At 39.8% G+C, this 17,169-nt stretch overlaps 1 protein-coding gene across 4 annotated transcripts in view; it reads left to right on the plus strand.

Annotated features, from left to right (window-relative positions):
• ANKRD33B (ankyrin repeat domain 33B) overlaps window positions 1-17,169 on the plus strand; it is a 688,858-nt gene that overhangs the window by 641,732 nt on the left and 29,957 nt on the right. For 3 of the 4 annotated variants that reach the window (XM_068236425.1, XM_068236424.1, XM_068236426.1), the window contains one exon: window positions 4,793-6,068. The exons of the other annotated variant lie outside the window; for it this stretch is intronic. In XM_068236425.1, the coding sequence (XP_068092526.1) occupies window positions 4,793-5,610 (818 nt within the window). In that variant the 3' untranslated portion in view covers window positions 5,611-6,068. Of the gene's footprint in view, window positions 1-4,792; window positions 6,069-17,169 lie in introns of those variants that run through there. 4 annotated transcript variants of the gene reach the window in all.

Here is a 17,169-nt window from a genome sequence, read left to right on the forward strand (position 1 = left end):
CCTACGTGAAGGGTATCACTGGGTAATGAGATGATTAATACCAGTGAGCAGTGAAAACAGTAGTACAACCTAAGTAAAGGGTATCACTGGGTAATGAGATGATTAATACCAGTGAGCAGTGAACACAGTAGTACAACCTACGTGAAGGGTATCACTGGGTAATGAGATGATTAATACCAGTGAGCAGTGAACACAGTACAACGTAAGTGAAGGGTATCACTGGGTAATGAGATGATTAATACCAGTGAGCAGTGAACACAGTAGTACTACCTACGTGAAGGGTATCACTGGGTAATGAGATGATTAATACCAGTGAGCAGTGAACACAGTAGTACAACGTAAGTGAAGGGTATCACTGGGTAATGAGATGATTAATATCAGTGAGCAGTAAACACAGTAGTACAACCTAAGTGAAGGGTATCACTGGGTAATGAGATGATTAATACCAGTGAGCAGTGAACACAGTAGTACAACCTACGTGAAGGGTATCACTGGGTAATGAGATGATTAATACCAGTGAGCAGTGAACACAGTAGTACAACCTACGTGAAGGGTATCACTGGGAAATGAGATGATTAATACCAGTGAGCAGTGAACACAGGAGTACATCATAAGTGAAGGGTATCACTGGATAATGAGATGATTAATACCAGTGAGCAGTGAACACAGTAGTACATCGTAAGTGAAGGGTATCACTGGGTAATGAGATGATTAATACCAGTGAGCAGTGAACACAGTAGTACATCGTAAGTGAAGGGTATCACTGGGTAATGAGATGATTAATACCAGTGAGCAGTGAACACAGTAGTACAACGTAAGTGAAGGGTATCACTGGGTAATGAGATGATTAATACCGGTGAGCAGTGAACACTGTAGGCCAACCTACGTGAAGGGTATCACTGGGTAATGAGATGATTAATACCAGTGAGCAGTGAACATAGTAGTACAACCTACGTGAAGGGTATCACTGGGTAATGAGATGATTAATACCAGTGAGCAGTGAACACAGTAGTACAACCTACGTGAAGGGTATCACTGGGTAATGAGATGGTTAATACCAGTGAGCAGTGAACACAGTAGTACAACCTACATGAAGGGTATCACTGGGTAATGAGATGATTAATACCAGTGAGCAGTGAACACAGTAGTACATCGTAAGTGAAGGGTATCATTGGGTAATGAGATTAATAATACCAGTGAGTAGTGAACACAGTAGTACAACCTACGTGAAGGGTATCACTGGGTAATGAGATGATTTATACCAGTGAGCAGTGAACACAGTAGTACAACGTAAGTGAAGGGTATCACTGGGTAATGAGATGATTAATACCAGTGAGCAGTGAACACAGTACAACCTAAGTGAAGGCTATCATTGGGTAATGAGATGATTAATACCAGTGAGCAGTGAACACAGTACAACGTAAGTGAAGGGTATCACTGGGTAATGAGATGATTAATACCAGTGAGCAGTGCAGTGCTGGGCCGAAATTACGCATTAGCGTAATTACGCATCGTAATTCACTACAAATGCACCGTAAGCGTTACATGTAAGGTTACGGTATTACGCGTAATTAATTATGCGTAGACCGTGGGGTTACGTTTTACGCGTAACAAATTACGCGTAAGACAGTAAACTCCCATTGAAATTAATGAAAAAACAGAGGCGCCAATAGGATAAAAATGATGCCAATTAAAACCAAATAAAACGTGGGTGGCACTGGTGGATTTGCCTTGCCCACAAAAATGACCACCACAATATATGGTAATTAATATAAATTTTAATCAATTTCAAACTCCCAACAAAAATTAATCTGCAACGCGTTTCACGGGACACAAGCCCGCTTCCTCAGGCAAAACACATAAAAGCAGGAGCAACCCAGCAGTGGTCAATACTAGCGTGGTGCCACGCTAGTATTGACCACTGCTGGGTTGCTCCTGCTTTTATGTGTTTTGCCTGAGGAAGCGGGCTTGTGTCCCGTGAAACGCGTTGCAGATTAATTTTTGTTGGGAGTTTGAAATTGATTAAAATTTATATTAATTACCATATATTGTGGTGGTCATTTTTGTGGGCAAGGCAAATCCACCAGTGCCACCCACGTTTTATTTGGTTTTAATTGGCATCATTTTTATCCTATTGGCGCCTCTGTTTTTTCATTACATGAGACATCCACCTGGTGGATAGGTGTGGACACCTTTTTTTCTTCTACACAGAGAGCGACTTTTTAGCCTGAACGGGGACAGGCCTAATCTCCCCGTCTGTGCTATAAGTGGTTGCCTGAACGTGGCAACCCACACTTGTGAGTATAATTCTTCTACTTCAACCATTTGACGTCTATTGTGTTACAATATCACACTATCGGGGGCTCTCGATTGTTCTTTTCTTCTCTTCCCATTGAAATTACACAGTCTGCCGTAATCGCGTAATATTACGCTCCCGTATAATATAAAAAAGCCGCCGACTTTAAGGGTTAATAGCAAAGCCCCCTTAAGTGCTAAGAGTCTCAAATTTGGAGAATATATTAAGGAGATCAGAAGGAATAAGAGGAAAAATTTTTTTTTCAAAAAGACCTTATAGTTTTTGAGAAAATCGATGTTAAACTTTCAAAGGAAAAATATATACATTTAAAAACCCGCCGACTTTAACGGTTAATAGCAAAGCCTGCTTAAAATTTAGGAACACCAAATTCACAGGGTATATTAAGAGGATCAGTGGGAATAAGAGGAAAAAATTTTTTTTCAAAAAGACCTTATAGTTTTTGAGAAAATCGATTTTTAAGTTTCAAGGGCGAAAATGTCTTTTAAATGCGGAAAATGTCAGTTTTTTTTGCACAGGTAACAATAGTGTTTTATTTTCATAGATTCCCCCAAGTGGGAAGAGTTTTACTTACTTCGTTCTGAGTGTGGGAAATATTAAAAAAAACGACGTGGGGTCCCCCCTCCCAGACCTCTTTAACCCCTTGTCCCCCATGCAGACTGGGATAGCCAGAATGCGGAGCACCGGCCCCTATAAGGTCTTTTTGAAAAAAAAAATGTTCCTCTTATTTCTTCTCATCTCCTTAATATATTCTCCAATTTTGAGGCCCTTAGCACTTAAGGGGGCTTTGCTATTAACCCTTAAACTCGGCGGCTACCTAACATTGATCCATGCGTCAACTTTTCCGCTTGGCAGCATGACCTTACGCATTAATTGCTAGTAGGATTTTACGCGTAAGCCTATAACGTAATAACCTGAATTACGGTATACTTACGCGTAATTGCGTAAGTGCTATGCGTAATTACAGACATGTACCGAAATTGAATGTCTATGCCGTAAGCGTAATTTCGTAACGTGTAATAGCGTAAAATTACACGTAATGATCCGTAAGCGTAGCTTTCTCCATTACGACCAGCACTGGAGCAGTGAACACAGTAGTACAACCTACATGAAGGGTATCACTGGGTAATGAAATGATTAATACCAGTGAGCAGTGAACACAGTATAACCTAAGTGAAGGCTATCATTGAGTAATGAGATGATTAATACCAGTGAGCAGTGAACACAGTAGTGCAACGTAAGTGAAGGGTATCACTGTTTAATGAGATGATTAATACCAGTGAGCAGTGAACACTGTAGTACAACCTAAGTGAAGGGTATCACTGGGTAATGAGATGATTAATACCAGTGAGCAGTGAACACAGTAGTACAACCTAAGTGAAGGGTATCACTGGGTAATGAGATGAATAATACCAGTGAGCAGTGAACACAGTAGTACAACCTACGTGTGGGTATCACTGGGTAATGAGATGATTAATACCAGTGAGCAGTGAACACAGTAGTGCAGGACATAGAGTTACTAATCCTAGAGATATAGTGAATGTTTTTCAACAATTTTATCATGAACTTTATAATCTGAAGCATGATATCAAAACACAGAATCCCTCTCATTCACAAATTAACACCTTTTTAAATTCCTTAAAACTTCCCATCTTATCAGAGAGCCAATCATCTTTATTGAATGCTCCAATCACAGAACAGGAAATTTTGGGAGCAATAAAAACGCTCAAAGGCACCTGGGCCGGATGGTTTTGTGAATGAGTATTTTAAATGTTTAGTAACTGTCTTAGTTTCCCATCTGACTCAGGTGTTTAATGGTTTTATGATCGAAGGCCAAATCCCTAAAGAATACCTGGAGGCTACAATTATCGTTTTACCTAAACCAGGCAAAGACACGAGTGGTCCTGCTAGTACCGACCTATATCCTTGCTAAACTCTTCCTTGCCATTGGCTGCTCCGGATTGCCTGCCAAACGTTCGTCCAATCAGTCATTTCCAACTGCTACAATCTCCCTAGATACTGGGAGAGAGAGGAACGTACCTGAAATATAAAAAACAGCCAGTACCTGATCCCAGCCAGGTAAATATTTAACCCCTAAATGGTCGGCATTCCCATGTTAGGCCTTCCTTTATTAATGTGGCTCTTTCATAAACATTGGGTTTCTTTTTTAATCCTGTCTCTCAGTGGGAACGCACCTACAATTTGAATTTCAGACCCCTTCATGATGAAACGGGAGAACTTGCAAAATCGCAGTGTTCAAATACTTATGTTTCTCACTGTATATCCCATTTATTACAAAGCTATTTTGAACGTTTACTGTATGTTTGTATACAGTTTTAAAGGAACAGTCTAAACATTATTTCTCACCTGAGTGAGGAAAATTTATAATTTTGTATTTAATTAATGGAAGTAAAACATATACTTTATCTTGCAAAATCTTATATTATAATATTGTAATCACACAATGTCTTTTTATAGGAGCCGACATTCATGCAATTGATCCAAATCGGAAACTCACAGCTATACAATGGGCAAGGTTTACAGGTAGATATGACACAGCCTATCTTATGCAGAGACTGCTGGAGAGACCCTCACCAGAACAGTTCAATGATAACTTCAGCATGGAATGGCCCAAAATGAAAGAACTTCTCCTAAAGGCCACAGAATCCAAATCATGCACCCAAAGAATTTCAGAATGTATAAAATCGGCATTCATTTTCAATTACTTCAATGAACCTGAGCAACATGGTGTTCTCGATTACATGGTCAAAATAACCACAAGCATAAACAGCCCATTCATTAGCCTTGGTTGTAGAACAGTATGCCCAGACAGCCCTCCATGTATTGGCAAACGAAGATATTCTGTTCAGGAAATACTCAGAAGACAAAGAGCAGAGGAAATAAATTCAGAAACAAAAATAGCTAAAGCATATGAAAAACGTTTCCAGAACGCCCAAGTAATTGTAATCCCTAAACAAACAAAAAGGAGAGCAAGTCTCCAGATGAGTGTACCTCAAAAGGCAGAAGGAATCAGTAATAGAAAAACAAGTCTTCTACCCCTCCATTTATTAAGAAGGAGCAGCGTGAGACCAGGTTGTGTAATTCCAAAGGTACGCATCACTAAAGCTCCCACACCATCATACTACCCTGAAAAAAAGAGACACAGCAGTATTAAGGACAACTATTTACAGATTCCAAAATGGCGCTATAAAGAATTAAAGGAAGAAAGAAAAAAAACAGAAGAGAATGCATTACGCAAACTTGAAGAGGCAGAGCGGCTTAGAAAAAAACATTAAGAGCAGGACTAAAAAGTGAATATATGCAAATAAAAAAAGAATGTAGTACTATGGAAAATGTATTACACTAATAAGATCAGACACTTTTATGTGTTTCTTTAAAAAAAAAGTGGTACAACAGTGTGCAAAGGTAAAACATCATAAAATGTCTTGATAGTTTGAAAAATATGTAACAATGGGCTCAATTCACTAAGATTGTTTGTATGTATGCTTTATATCCTCACTGTTTATATTTGACAGACAGCACATTTTTTATGTCAATTCACAAAAGTTTTCACCTCATGCTTTATCTTAAAGTAGAATTTCTTATTTTAAGAATACATGTGGTATTTAATGTGTTATTTGTGAATTCATGTGGTATTTTATTCTTTATTTTAAATATTCATGTGGTATTACTCCCTTATTGTAGTACATGGAAAACGGAAGCCAGCTGCAATAAAATTAACATTTGTTATAAACTGCATGATAAGAAGTGTGTCTTAAAAGCCTGAAAAATCTTTTTTGGTTACTATCAACACCCCCCCCCCCCCCCCCACCGTCCTCACTAGGGATGGTCAATGAGATGCAAATAATCCAGAGTTGTTACGGGATTATGTACATTTATACTGATTGAAAATGGATCAATCAAATCATACCATGATGAAATTTGATAGGTCCATTTTCATACTACAAACATTTTTAAAGCATCAGTCATTAGACCTGTCATCACACTCAGAGCCATGTTGTTAAAGTTTGAACAGCAATGCAGCACAGTGATCAGGCCCTTCAATATGTACACCTGTTGCTCTCATGGATCTGGGTAATCAACATTTAGTAACTATTTCAACATCACTAAAATCTTCCAGAGCTGTCCTCCGTCAAAATATACCTGGAGAAATTACACCTTCTCCGAATCCTTTAATAAATATCAGAATCAGAATCATTTATTTTGCCAAGCACGACAGGTCGTGTACAGGGCTAGGTGTGGAATAAGATATACAATACAATACAGTACAAAACAATGCAGTGAACAGTACAGATACAGTGATTTAACCATAACCATAACTATAAACGTTGACACAAGTTTTAGCTCAAGTATGTAAAGTGTAGGATGTGCGGCAGTGCAGTCACGTGCTACCAAATGCTACTTGAATGGGGCAGGTTAGAGAGTTCATAGAGTTCAAAGAGTTTACAGCTGAGGGAAAGAAGCTATTCCTGTGTCTTGCAGTCTTGGTGTCTTGGAATCTCCGGCCCAAGGGGAGCCGCTGGAAGAAGCGGAAGCCTAGGTGAGATGGGCCATTTACGATCCTCAGAGCTCTGGAGCAAAGTCTGGAGTTGTAGAGTTGGTCTAGTGAGGGGAGTGATTTCCCGATGATTTTCTCTGCTGATCTTATGACCCTCTGTAGTTTGTGCCTGTCGCTGGTGGAGGAGCCAGCGTACCAGACGAGGATGGAGGAGCAGAGGACAGATTCAATTGTGGCTGTGTAGAAGCTTGTTGGCGTAGGAAGAATAGCCTCTGCTGGGCTTTCCTCTGAGTGGAGGACGTGTTGGCTTTACAAGTTAGGTCCTTGGAGATTGTAGTGCCTAGAAGGTGTGTGCAGGGAACCCTTTCCACTTCTGTACCATCGATGCGGATTGGAGGTGGGGTGACAGCATATTTTCTAAAGTCAACAATCATTTGTACTGTTTTTGCAGTATTGAGGACTAGACCATTCTCCCTGCACCAGAGGCAGATTATGTCAACCTGCTTGCGGTATTGTTGCTCATCATTTCCGGAGATGAGGCCAACTATTGTTGTATCATCAGCAAATTTGATGACTTTGACAGAGTTCTCTGTGGACCTGCAATTGTTGGTGTATAGGGAGAATAAGAATGGGGACAGAACACATCCTTGAGGGGCACCTGTATTGGTGGTCCTTGGTTGCGAGATGATAGTGTCCAGCTTGACGACCTGGGATTTGTTGCTCAAGAAGTCTGTGATCCAATGGCGTAGGGTGGGGTGGACACCGAGGCCAGCCAGGTTCTCCTGGAGTATTTGGGGGCTAATGGTATTAAACGCCAAGCTGAAGTCGAGTAGGAGGATCCTGGCGTAGGAGTTCGGTTTGTCAAGGTGTTCGTTGACAAGCTCCAGGCAGATGTTTATGGCATCATCAGTGGACCTGTTCGCTCTGTATACAAACTGAAATGGGTCCAGCTGTGCCTCAGTGGAATGTTTTAGGAGGGACAGAACCATGCTTTCAAAGGTTTTCATGATAACAGATGTGAGAGCCACCGGCCTGAAGTTGTTTAGGTCAGAGACACCCTGCTTTTTGGGGCGAGGGATGATGGTGGACCTCTTGAAGCACGCTGGAACTTTGCCTTCCTGGATGGATTTGTTGAAGATGGAGGAGAGAATAGGGGCTAGCTGCCGTGCACAAGTTTTCACACAGGCTGGTGACACTCCATCTGGGCCTGAGGCTTTCCTCACATTCATCTTTGACAGGTGCTTTAGGATGTCATCCTCATTTACAGCCAGGGGAGGTAGACTTGGGAGCAAGACGTCTAGTTCGGGGGAGATGATAGGAGGCCCAGTGGGTGCCGCCTGGTTCTCAAATCTGCAATAAAATTCACTGAGGCTCTCAGCAAGCTCGGTGCTGGAAGTTGTGTGCTGATGGGGGGGTTTATAGTTTGTAGCAGCTTTAAGCCCCTTCCAGACAGCTTGTGAGTCTCTCGAGGAGAGGTCCTGTTCTAGTTTTGCTGCGTAGTTCTTTTTTGCAGCTCTCAGTTCTCTGTTTAGGTTGTTTTTTGCCCTCCTATAGTCTTCCTGGTTGCCAGACTTGTACGCCATTTCCTTGCTCCTCCTCAGGTGCTGTAATTTGTTAGAGAACCATGGTTTGTCGTTCGGGAAGTGCTTGCGAGTCTTCGTTGGTATACAGTGGTCCTCACAGAAGCTGATGTACGAGGATATGTTGTCCGCCCACTTATCTAAATCAGGCACTTCCAGGGCCTTCCAGTCCATACAGTCAAAGCAAGCTTGGAGTTGTAGTTTAGCATCATCTGACCATACTTTGCTGGATTTTAGGACCGGTTTTGCAGTTTCCAGGCGCCTCCTATATTATTAGGTGGATGAGGCAGTGATCGGATGAGCCTAGTGCTGCCCAAGGGACAGCCTTGCATGCGACCCTCATGACCGTGTAGCAGTGATCTAGTGTGTTGGCGTTCCTAGTGGGGCAGGTTAATGTGTTGGTGGAAGCATGGGAGCTCTTGGCGGAGGTTGGCTTTGTTAAAATCACCCAAGATGATGAACAGAGAGTCTGGGAGGGCTGTCTTCCACTGCGTGATAGTGTCACTGAGGACACTCAGGGCAGATCTGACGTTGGCATCAGGTGGGATATACACGCCAACGAGAACATAGGAAGAGATCTCTCTGGGGGAGTAGGTCGGCCTGCAGTTTACAATAAGTAGTTCAAGTCTATAAAATAGACTCAAAATACTCAATTTCGACTTGAAAATTCTTCTTCACAGAGAACAGTCTGAGAGTGGTGATAAATAAGAACAGGCTTAGACTTTATTGCCACTTATCATACTGTAGCATTAGTTAATTGACCACATGCTTTAAAATAAAACTTACATGCTTTTAATTCATGATTTTTGCCTGTAATTTATGAATTTTATCTGTATTTTAAGAACTGTCTTTAACACAGATATCTGTAAAATAAGAACAAACAGCTTAGTGAATACACCTCGGTGAAAAAAAAAAAACATATGCGAATTGGCAAATACCTCTTGAAATGATATCACCTCTAAAATGCTTAGTGAATTGAGCCCATTATTTGCATTCAATTGTTTCACAAACTTATACTTGCAGTTCGCCACTGCTATATGAGGTTTGATTATTAGAAAGTGTTATGTAAGAAAATATATCTGCAGAGGAACATAAACTTTGCTGTGGGAGAAAACATTTTCACCTTCCTCATCTTCTGTGTGATAATCCTGGAAGTTACAGGGAGCTGCTAATAATCCTGGAGTTACAGTCTACCACTGCTGTTTTATCCCTTAGAGATCTTTTTCTAGTAATGCACGGAGCGAGTATCACCTAGAAATATAGATGTGTTTTGTTCCATAAAAATAAAAGCATTAAATCCCCCAATATTATATTTAAAGAACTTAATGGTTTTTGAAAGGAGTAGTATCTATTTAAGTTCATGTCAGATATCAGATGCTTTAGACTACTTCATTTCCTGGCGCCAGGACATAAAATGGTTAACAGAACACACAGACACAGGAGATGTGAGCACAAATTATGCTAATTCTTTACTACCGTTGCTTTCCTTATATCCTACTCAATACAGGATTTTGCTCATGCGCAGTATATCATCATATGTCACCATAATTACAGAAAGTCATGTGATTTACGAGAATAAACACAGTTCAATGATCACGGGGAAAACATGTTATTTATGACCTTCCAGGTGTCCCCATTTGGGGCACTTATGGGTTTTGCCCAGCAAGAAGAATTTGGCTATTCTCTATTCCATGCAGCCAGCTCTTCCTGCACAGATGTGTGTGGGTGGCTGATTCTTCTATAGACACATTAATATCACATTGATCAGATACATGTATGCTTGTATATGAAATTGATCTATATACTATACTATATATTAATATATATATATATACATATATACCTACATATCCTTTCAGTCCCCCCTTTGGTCATTTCTTCCAAAGGAAGAAGATGCCCATACTAAAGCCAATACCTAAAGCAGGCAGAGCTAGCATCATAGTGGGCAAAATTTTGGTCGAAGCCTCCTAATTGTCAAAACACGAATAGCTATTTGGTAAAGTACTCCTACCAAATAAAATGATTAACCAACCTGTAACCTTAAACAACCAATTAAATAATGTTGACCAATCTAATGGTCAAACACATCAGAAAAATCAGAAAAGAACCAAATCAGAAATTATTCAGGAAAAAACCCAATAATTATTTTTCCTGATGCAGATCAGAAGCAAGAACATTTCTCTTTCCTGATGTGATCTAGTAAAGATCTTATGCAGACTACATGTGAGGGTACACTCATGTGTTTAACTTAGCCTGCGCCAGGGATATTTCTCTTAGATCAATATAAGAAGCTTTCTTATCTCAGCACTTACTCCAAGAGAAACTTCCATCTGCTCTATTTTAGACAAGACAAGACAAGACAAATAACATTTATATTGCGCTTTTCTCCTGGCGGACTCAAAGCGCCAGAGCAGCAGCCACTAGGGCGCGCTCTATAGGCAGTAGCAGTGTTAGGGAGACTTGCCAAAGGTCTCCTACTGAATTAGGTGCTGGCTTACTGAACAGGCAGAGCTGAGATTCGAACCCTGGTCTCCCGCGTCAGAGGCAGAGCCCTTAACCATTACACCATCCAGCCACCACTTTAGAAAAGGCTTTTCTAAATACTAGGCCTTAGGTAGGCCAAGGTCAGAAACCCATATGGTAGCAACTAACTCATGCATAAGGTGGCTATATTTGGGAGAGGGTGGCCTTGACTCTACAATTTAGTTCACAAACCGTTTGTGAGGCATGGCAGACTTCCCACCTTCCATCAGCCACTGTACTCCAAGCTATCTCTGTATCCTTTACTCAAAGTCACACACTCCTGTTAACCCAGGGGGTGGACACCAACCCAACTACAATCATACTCAGGCCTTAATGCCCAGAGTACAGAGGCTGAGATCAGAAATACAGGAGTACTGCCAGAACTCACTAAGCAAGTCAAAACGTAGCTACAGGCCTCAGGTACAGGACACATTTGTGAAAGGGAATACAGATCACAGCAAGAGACTAGGTAACAAGGCTGCATGAGACCATCAACATCTCTGGCCTTCCAATTATCCCATATTAAATATACCAATCCGGTTGCTCAAGGCAACTGTGTTGCTGTGAAATTGTAGTCCATCACACCAATCATACTGACCAAAGCCTGTTATGCTTGCTTCAGACAAACAGATACAGCTCTGATTTAACAAGGGAAGGGAATGTTAACTAATTGACTTTTTACCACAGTAGTGGTAAATATCTATACAGACATACTACAAATCAAAGCAGAAAAAGATGTAACTAATAGCAACCGCTGCCAAAGATACTCTTTCTAGGTCAGGACTAACAGGACAACTGTAATGATGGCTACCTTCAGATTTAACCATATTAGAAGGACTCTGCTAATCACACATATGGACACTCACCAACTATATCCACAATCAGGATAGAACAAAATATAATACTCTAGCAAAACTTAGCAAGACAACTATGGCCAACTTGAATCTACTAAAGACCAAGGTACCAAAAAGTAGGAGACTTGTTCCCTGAAAATCGTCCACTGAGATCAAGCCTGCTGAATTATATGTCTAGTAACACATATGCGTATGTATGTATATATATATATATTTTACTGTCTGATAAATATACAATTTTATAGTTATCTGGGTTGAAGAAAGATGTGTGTACATAAAGTTTAACCAAAACAAAGCACCACACCGGCCCATTTCTCTGCTGGTCCAGAGGAAGGCAAAAACCCTTATAGGGCATAGTGTAATTAGCCCCAGAAAGGGAAAAATTCCTTCCCGACTCCAAAATGGCAATCAGAAAAAATCCCTGGATAATCAGCACTTGGCCTTATTTAGTAATTGAGATAAAAAAATATCAGCTCATTACATATCAACCCATTATCTAACTTACAAAAACCCTAATCCTAATCTTTACTTAAAGAATGATATAGCAAAAATAAAGGCTTTTTACTATTCAGAAAGCATTAACCCATAATGTGACTTCCAACTAACTCTCCATCTAGAATATCCTTAGAATATCCTTATTATCGTAGCCCACCCCTCTAGTACTGAACCAATAGAACTTATTTTTAGATAAACCAAGGTTTTCCCCATAGCTACTATTAATAGCTTTCCTACAGGCCCAATACACATAAGAATGTCCCACAATCCATACAATCTTCCTGGGTCTGAGATCCAGATCTTGTTCCATTCTTCAACAGATGACACAAGCAACCTTGAAACTTTTATCAGAGCACGCGTCACTGTCCACCTGATGAATAGTCTCTTTTTTTCTTGGGATTCAGGACTTAGTCGAACTATTTCACCCGATACAGTGGATCCAGTAGGAAATCCTTCTGTAAAGATAGCCTCAGGATAGCCTCTGGTCAGACTCCCACTGGATGGATTACCTCCGGATGGCTCTTATCCTCCTCAGGATAGATGTCTGGCAAGTTGTTTCTGAAAGAATAAAGAAAAATGTGCGAGCATCATGTTTTTCCCAAAAATCCAATAAATTCTTTATTTTTCCTAGTACTTGTAATACTAATATTATTCATACTCTCCACCATGAACTTCAAAACATACTTAGCGGATCTTTCTATGATCCCAACGGATCTCTCGCAATACCCCGTTCGCATGACGTCGTGTCGCTGTACCCGTGCGAGTATGTGACTCCATACATGGCAGAGAGGATGAACTCCCAATGAATTTTTACACCATAATGAATTCCCATTTTTCATTCTTCCATTACAAGTCACATTCTCATTCCATCATACCTTCCACAACCATACCACAAACCATATTCAAAGAACTTAGGTGGCCCTAGTGCAATATCTACCTCGATACCCCTTCCTAATGGAATGACATTACACAGACCAGTAGGCCCATATTCCTCTTTCCCCCCTTTTTGACCATACATTAAAGTTATTTTAATGTCTGGTCAGAGTTAGTAAGCTATAAGGAGAAGGGTCCCAGTACAGGGTTGGATCCCCTTCCAGGTTTAAAACTACAGACATACAAAGAACATCTATAGTGTCCTTTTCCCCATAGTGCGCTTAAGGTACTACAGCTATGGTTGTCCCCGAGACACACAGAAACAGCACTAGAGAGACTAGACTAAGGTCTCCTTACTAAACAGAGATAAAGTTTCTAATCAGTACACTATAAAATTAAACAGTGTATTTTTTCTCTCTGGAGTCTTCAGAACAGTGAAAAATCCATAAAATAATTGTCATACTAACATCAAATGATTCTGCAGTTCGTCAAAAAGTTCAAGCAAACTAAAATAAACTATTTTCTTAAGGATGAAAAAATGTACTTATTTTCCTATGCTGAGTGCAAGGATTTTGGGCTTACAAAAAACCATATATTCTTACTAAAACCACGAGTGACTTAGAGTCAGAGCCTTAAACAACTCTCTGCTAATATATGTCATTATTTACATACACACAAAGATGTTGTGACACCCGGAGAGGAGATATTAACTTAAAGGAGATGGATTTATTAACAGGAAGAGGGGTTATTAAGGTCAAAAACCCCACTATTGGGAAAGAATTCCCATAATCTAAAGGGTGATATGAAATAAACAGCAAGTGTGACCCAGAACTACACATGCGATCTTAATTGACCTAGGATATGTGTGTAACTGTATACCTGTCCTGACTATTTAATATGTCCTCAATGTTTTCCATAAATTTTCCCAAATGAATATGGCTTTCACAGTTTCACAATATCCACTAAAATATAAGTACAAACAGTATACAATGCATTATTTTTTTTCCAATAATTGCATGACATTTAGAAATATTGAAGTTACGATAACTGTGCTTTATCAGTGTGGCTTGGAGGAGGAGCAGTTTTCTTATCAACCTCTAGATGGCGAAGAGGCTGAGAAAATTTCTTCAACTGGTTGACCAGGCCAGTGAAGAATTAAATCAGACACAACTTAGTTACAAGAGCTAGTAACATTTCAAATGAGTTGCAAACAACATTAAATGCCTTCTCTGCTGCGATTTATATAAAAAATACAGCCTACCAACTATGATACAATATTCAAGAAGGAACTTATCCATGGAGAACTATTGAGTAAATCATTTGAATCTATATGCTTCAAAGTTACAAGCTATATAAATTCTGTTCAAATATGAACATTATTCTAACAAACTTATGGCAAACTACCATGACATGGGGAAATGATTTAACTCTACTCACTTGTATAAGTCTGGGTGACAAATGCCATTACTTAATTAATCCACTTTAGACTAAGGGAATTAGGTTGTACTAAAACTCAATTCACTTTACAAGGTAACATGGTGACGTAGCAGCCAATGCTCTCGCCTTGCAATGTTATTCAAATCTCTGCCTGGTCAACATCTGCAGGGAGTCCGCATGGCCTCCCCGTGTCTGCATGGGTTTCCCCCGGGCACTCCAGTTTCCTCACCCAAAAAAAAACACAGACAAATCAACCGGCTCCCTTCCAAATTGACCCCAAACTATGATATATGATCTCACTATACTACCTATGAAAAAATATCAGAACCTCATTTGGACACGATATAAAAATTCCTAAAATCTATTCTGCAATATGGGAAACTTCGTTCATATACATATAGACCTGGGTGACAGTTGGTATCAGTGAATTAATCTATTTTAATTTAAGGATACTACGTTTCAGGAGAAAAATCATTCGTATTAAAAACTTCCTATACTAGACTTTTGGACTTATTTAAAGACTGCCACGTGTGTAGTGAACACAGAAGCAGGTATATTAAGGAAAGATATTATGTCCCTATTTATTTATTTACTAATCTCTAACATCTAACTAAGAGAAAAACCTAAGATGTCGTTTAGATAAATATTTCACTATTCCAAATAGTCTAATAATATAACTCATAAATTTCCTTTCTACTCCTATATACGTATATATACATATATACATATGTATGTATACATGTATACAGATATACTGTATATTCAGAAAGGCTTTTAAATGCATTTTTTTTCCTTCTGCAAGAAAGAAACGTCAAAGTAATTAGTTCCTCATTTCTCTTGCTGGCAGAAGAAAAAACCCACAAGCAGGTGTTTCGCGCAGCCACCCGGAAACACCAATAAAAAATGAATCCCTTGTCAAAGAACCGGACATATCTCGATACTTTTATTTCTAACTATTTCAAAATTACATCTGCATTTATCTAAAAATCATTACCCATAGGAGTGTGTATCTGTCTAATTAACTACTTGAGAATAAATAAGTAATTTAAAGAAGTAATCTCCTAATAAGAAAGAAGAAAACCTATTTTATGAGGCAGATATACCCAAAGTTTCAACACATACTTTCACAGGTGCCCAGTGACGTAACTAAGGAGCTGCGGGCCCTGGTGTAGGTTTTACATTAGGGCCCCCCAAGAACTCTATACATAGCAATTGATACATAGTTACATAGTTACATAGTTACATAGTTATTTTGGCTGAAAAAAGACATACGTCCATCGAGTTCAACCAGTACAAAGTACAACTCCAGCCCGTCCCCCACATACCCCTGTTGATCCAGAGGAAGGCAAAAAAAACCCACCAGGCATGGTCCAATTAGCCCCAAATGGGAAAAATTCCTTCCCGACTCCAGATGGCAATCAGATAAAATCCCTAGATCAACATCATTAGGCATAACCTAGTAATTGTAGCCATGGATGTCTTTCAACGCAAGGAAAGCATCTAAGCCCCCTTTAAATGCAGGTATAGAGTTTGCCATAACGACTTCCTGTGGCAATGCATTCCACATCTTAACCACTCTTACTGTAAAGAACCCTTTCCTAAATAAATGGCTAAAACGTTTTTCCTCCATGCGCAGCTCATGTCCTCTAGTCCTTTGAGAAGGCCTAGGGACAAAAAGCTCATCCGCCAAGCTATTATATTGCCCTCTAATGTATTTATACATGTTAATTAGATCTCCTCTAAGGCGTCTTTTCTCTAGACTAAATAAACCCAGTTTATCTAACCTTTCTTGGTAAGCGAGACCTTCCATCCCACGTATCAATTTTGTAGCTCGTCTCTGCACCTGCTCTAAAACTGCAATATCTTTTTTGTAATGTGGTGCCCAGAACTGAATTCCATATTCCAGATGTGGCCTTACTAGAGAGTTAAACAGGGGCAATATTATGCTAGCATCTCGAGTTTTTATTTCCCTTTTAATGCATCCCAAAATTTTGTTCGCTTTAGCTGCAGCGGCTTGGCATTGAGTACGATTATTTAACTTGTTGTCGATGAGTACTCCTAAGTCCTTCTCCAAGTTTGATGTTCCCAACTGTATCCCATTTATTTTGTATGGTGCTAGACCATTGGTACGACCAAAATGCATGACTTTACATTTGTCAACATTGAATTTCATCTGCCATGTATGTGCCCATATAGCCATCCTATCCAGATCCTGTTGCAATATGACACTATCTTCCTGAGAGTTGATGATTCTGCACAATTTTGTATCATCTGCAAAAATAGCAACATTGCTCACTACTGCATCTACTAGGTCATTAATAAATAAATTGAAGAGCACTGGACCCAGTACAGACCCCTGTGGGACCCCACTGCTAACAGTCTCCCATTTTGAGTACGATCCATTGACCACAACTCTTTGTTTTCTGTCCATTAGCCAGTTCCCTATCCATGCACACAAACTCTTCCCCAGTCCTTGCATCCTCAACTTTTGCACCAGACTTCTGTGGGGAACAGTGTCGAAGGCCTTTGCAAAGTCCAAGTATATCACATCTACAGCATTCCCAATATCCATAT

This window comes from Hyperolius riggenbachi, chromosome 5 (genome assembly GCF_040937935.1).
Source record: "Hyperolius riggenbachi isolate aHypRig1 chromosome 5, aHypRig1.pri, whole genome shotgun sequence".
In the NCBI taxonomy this organism is placed as follows: Eukaryota; Metazoa; Chordata; class Amphibia; order Anura; family Hyperoliidae; genus Hyperolius; species Hyperolius riggenbachi.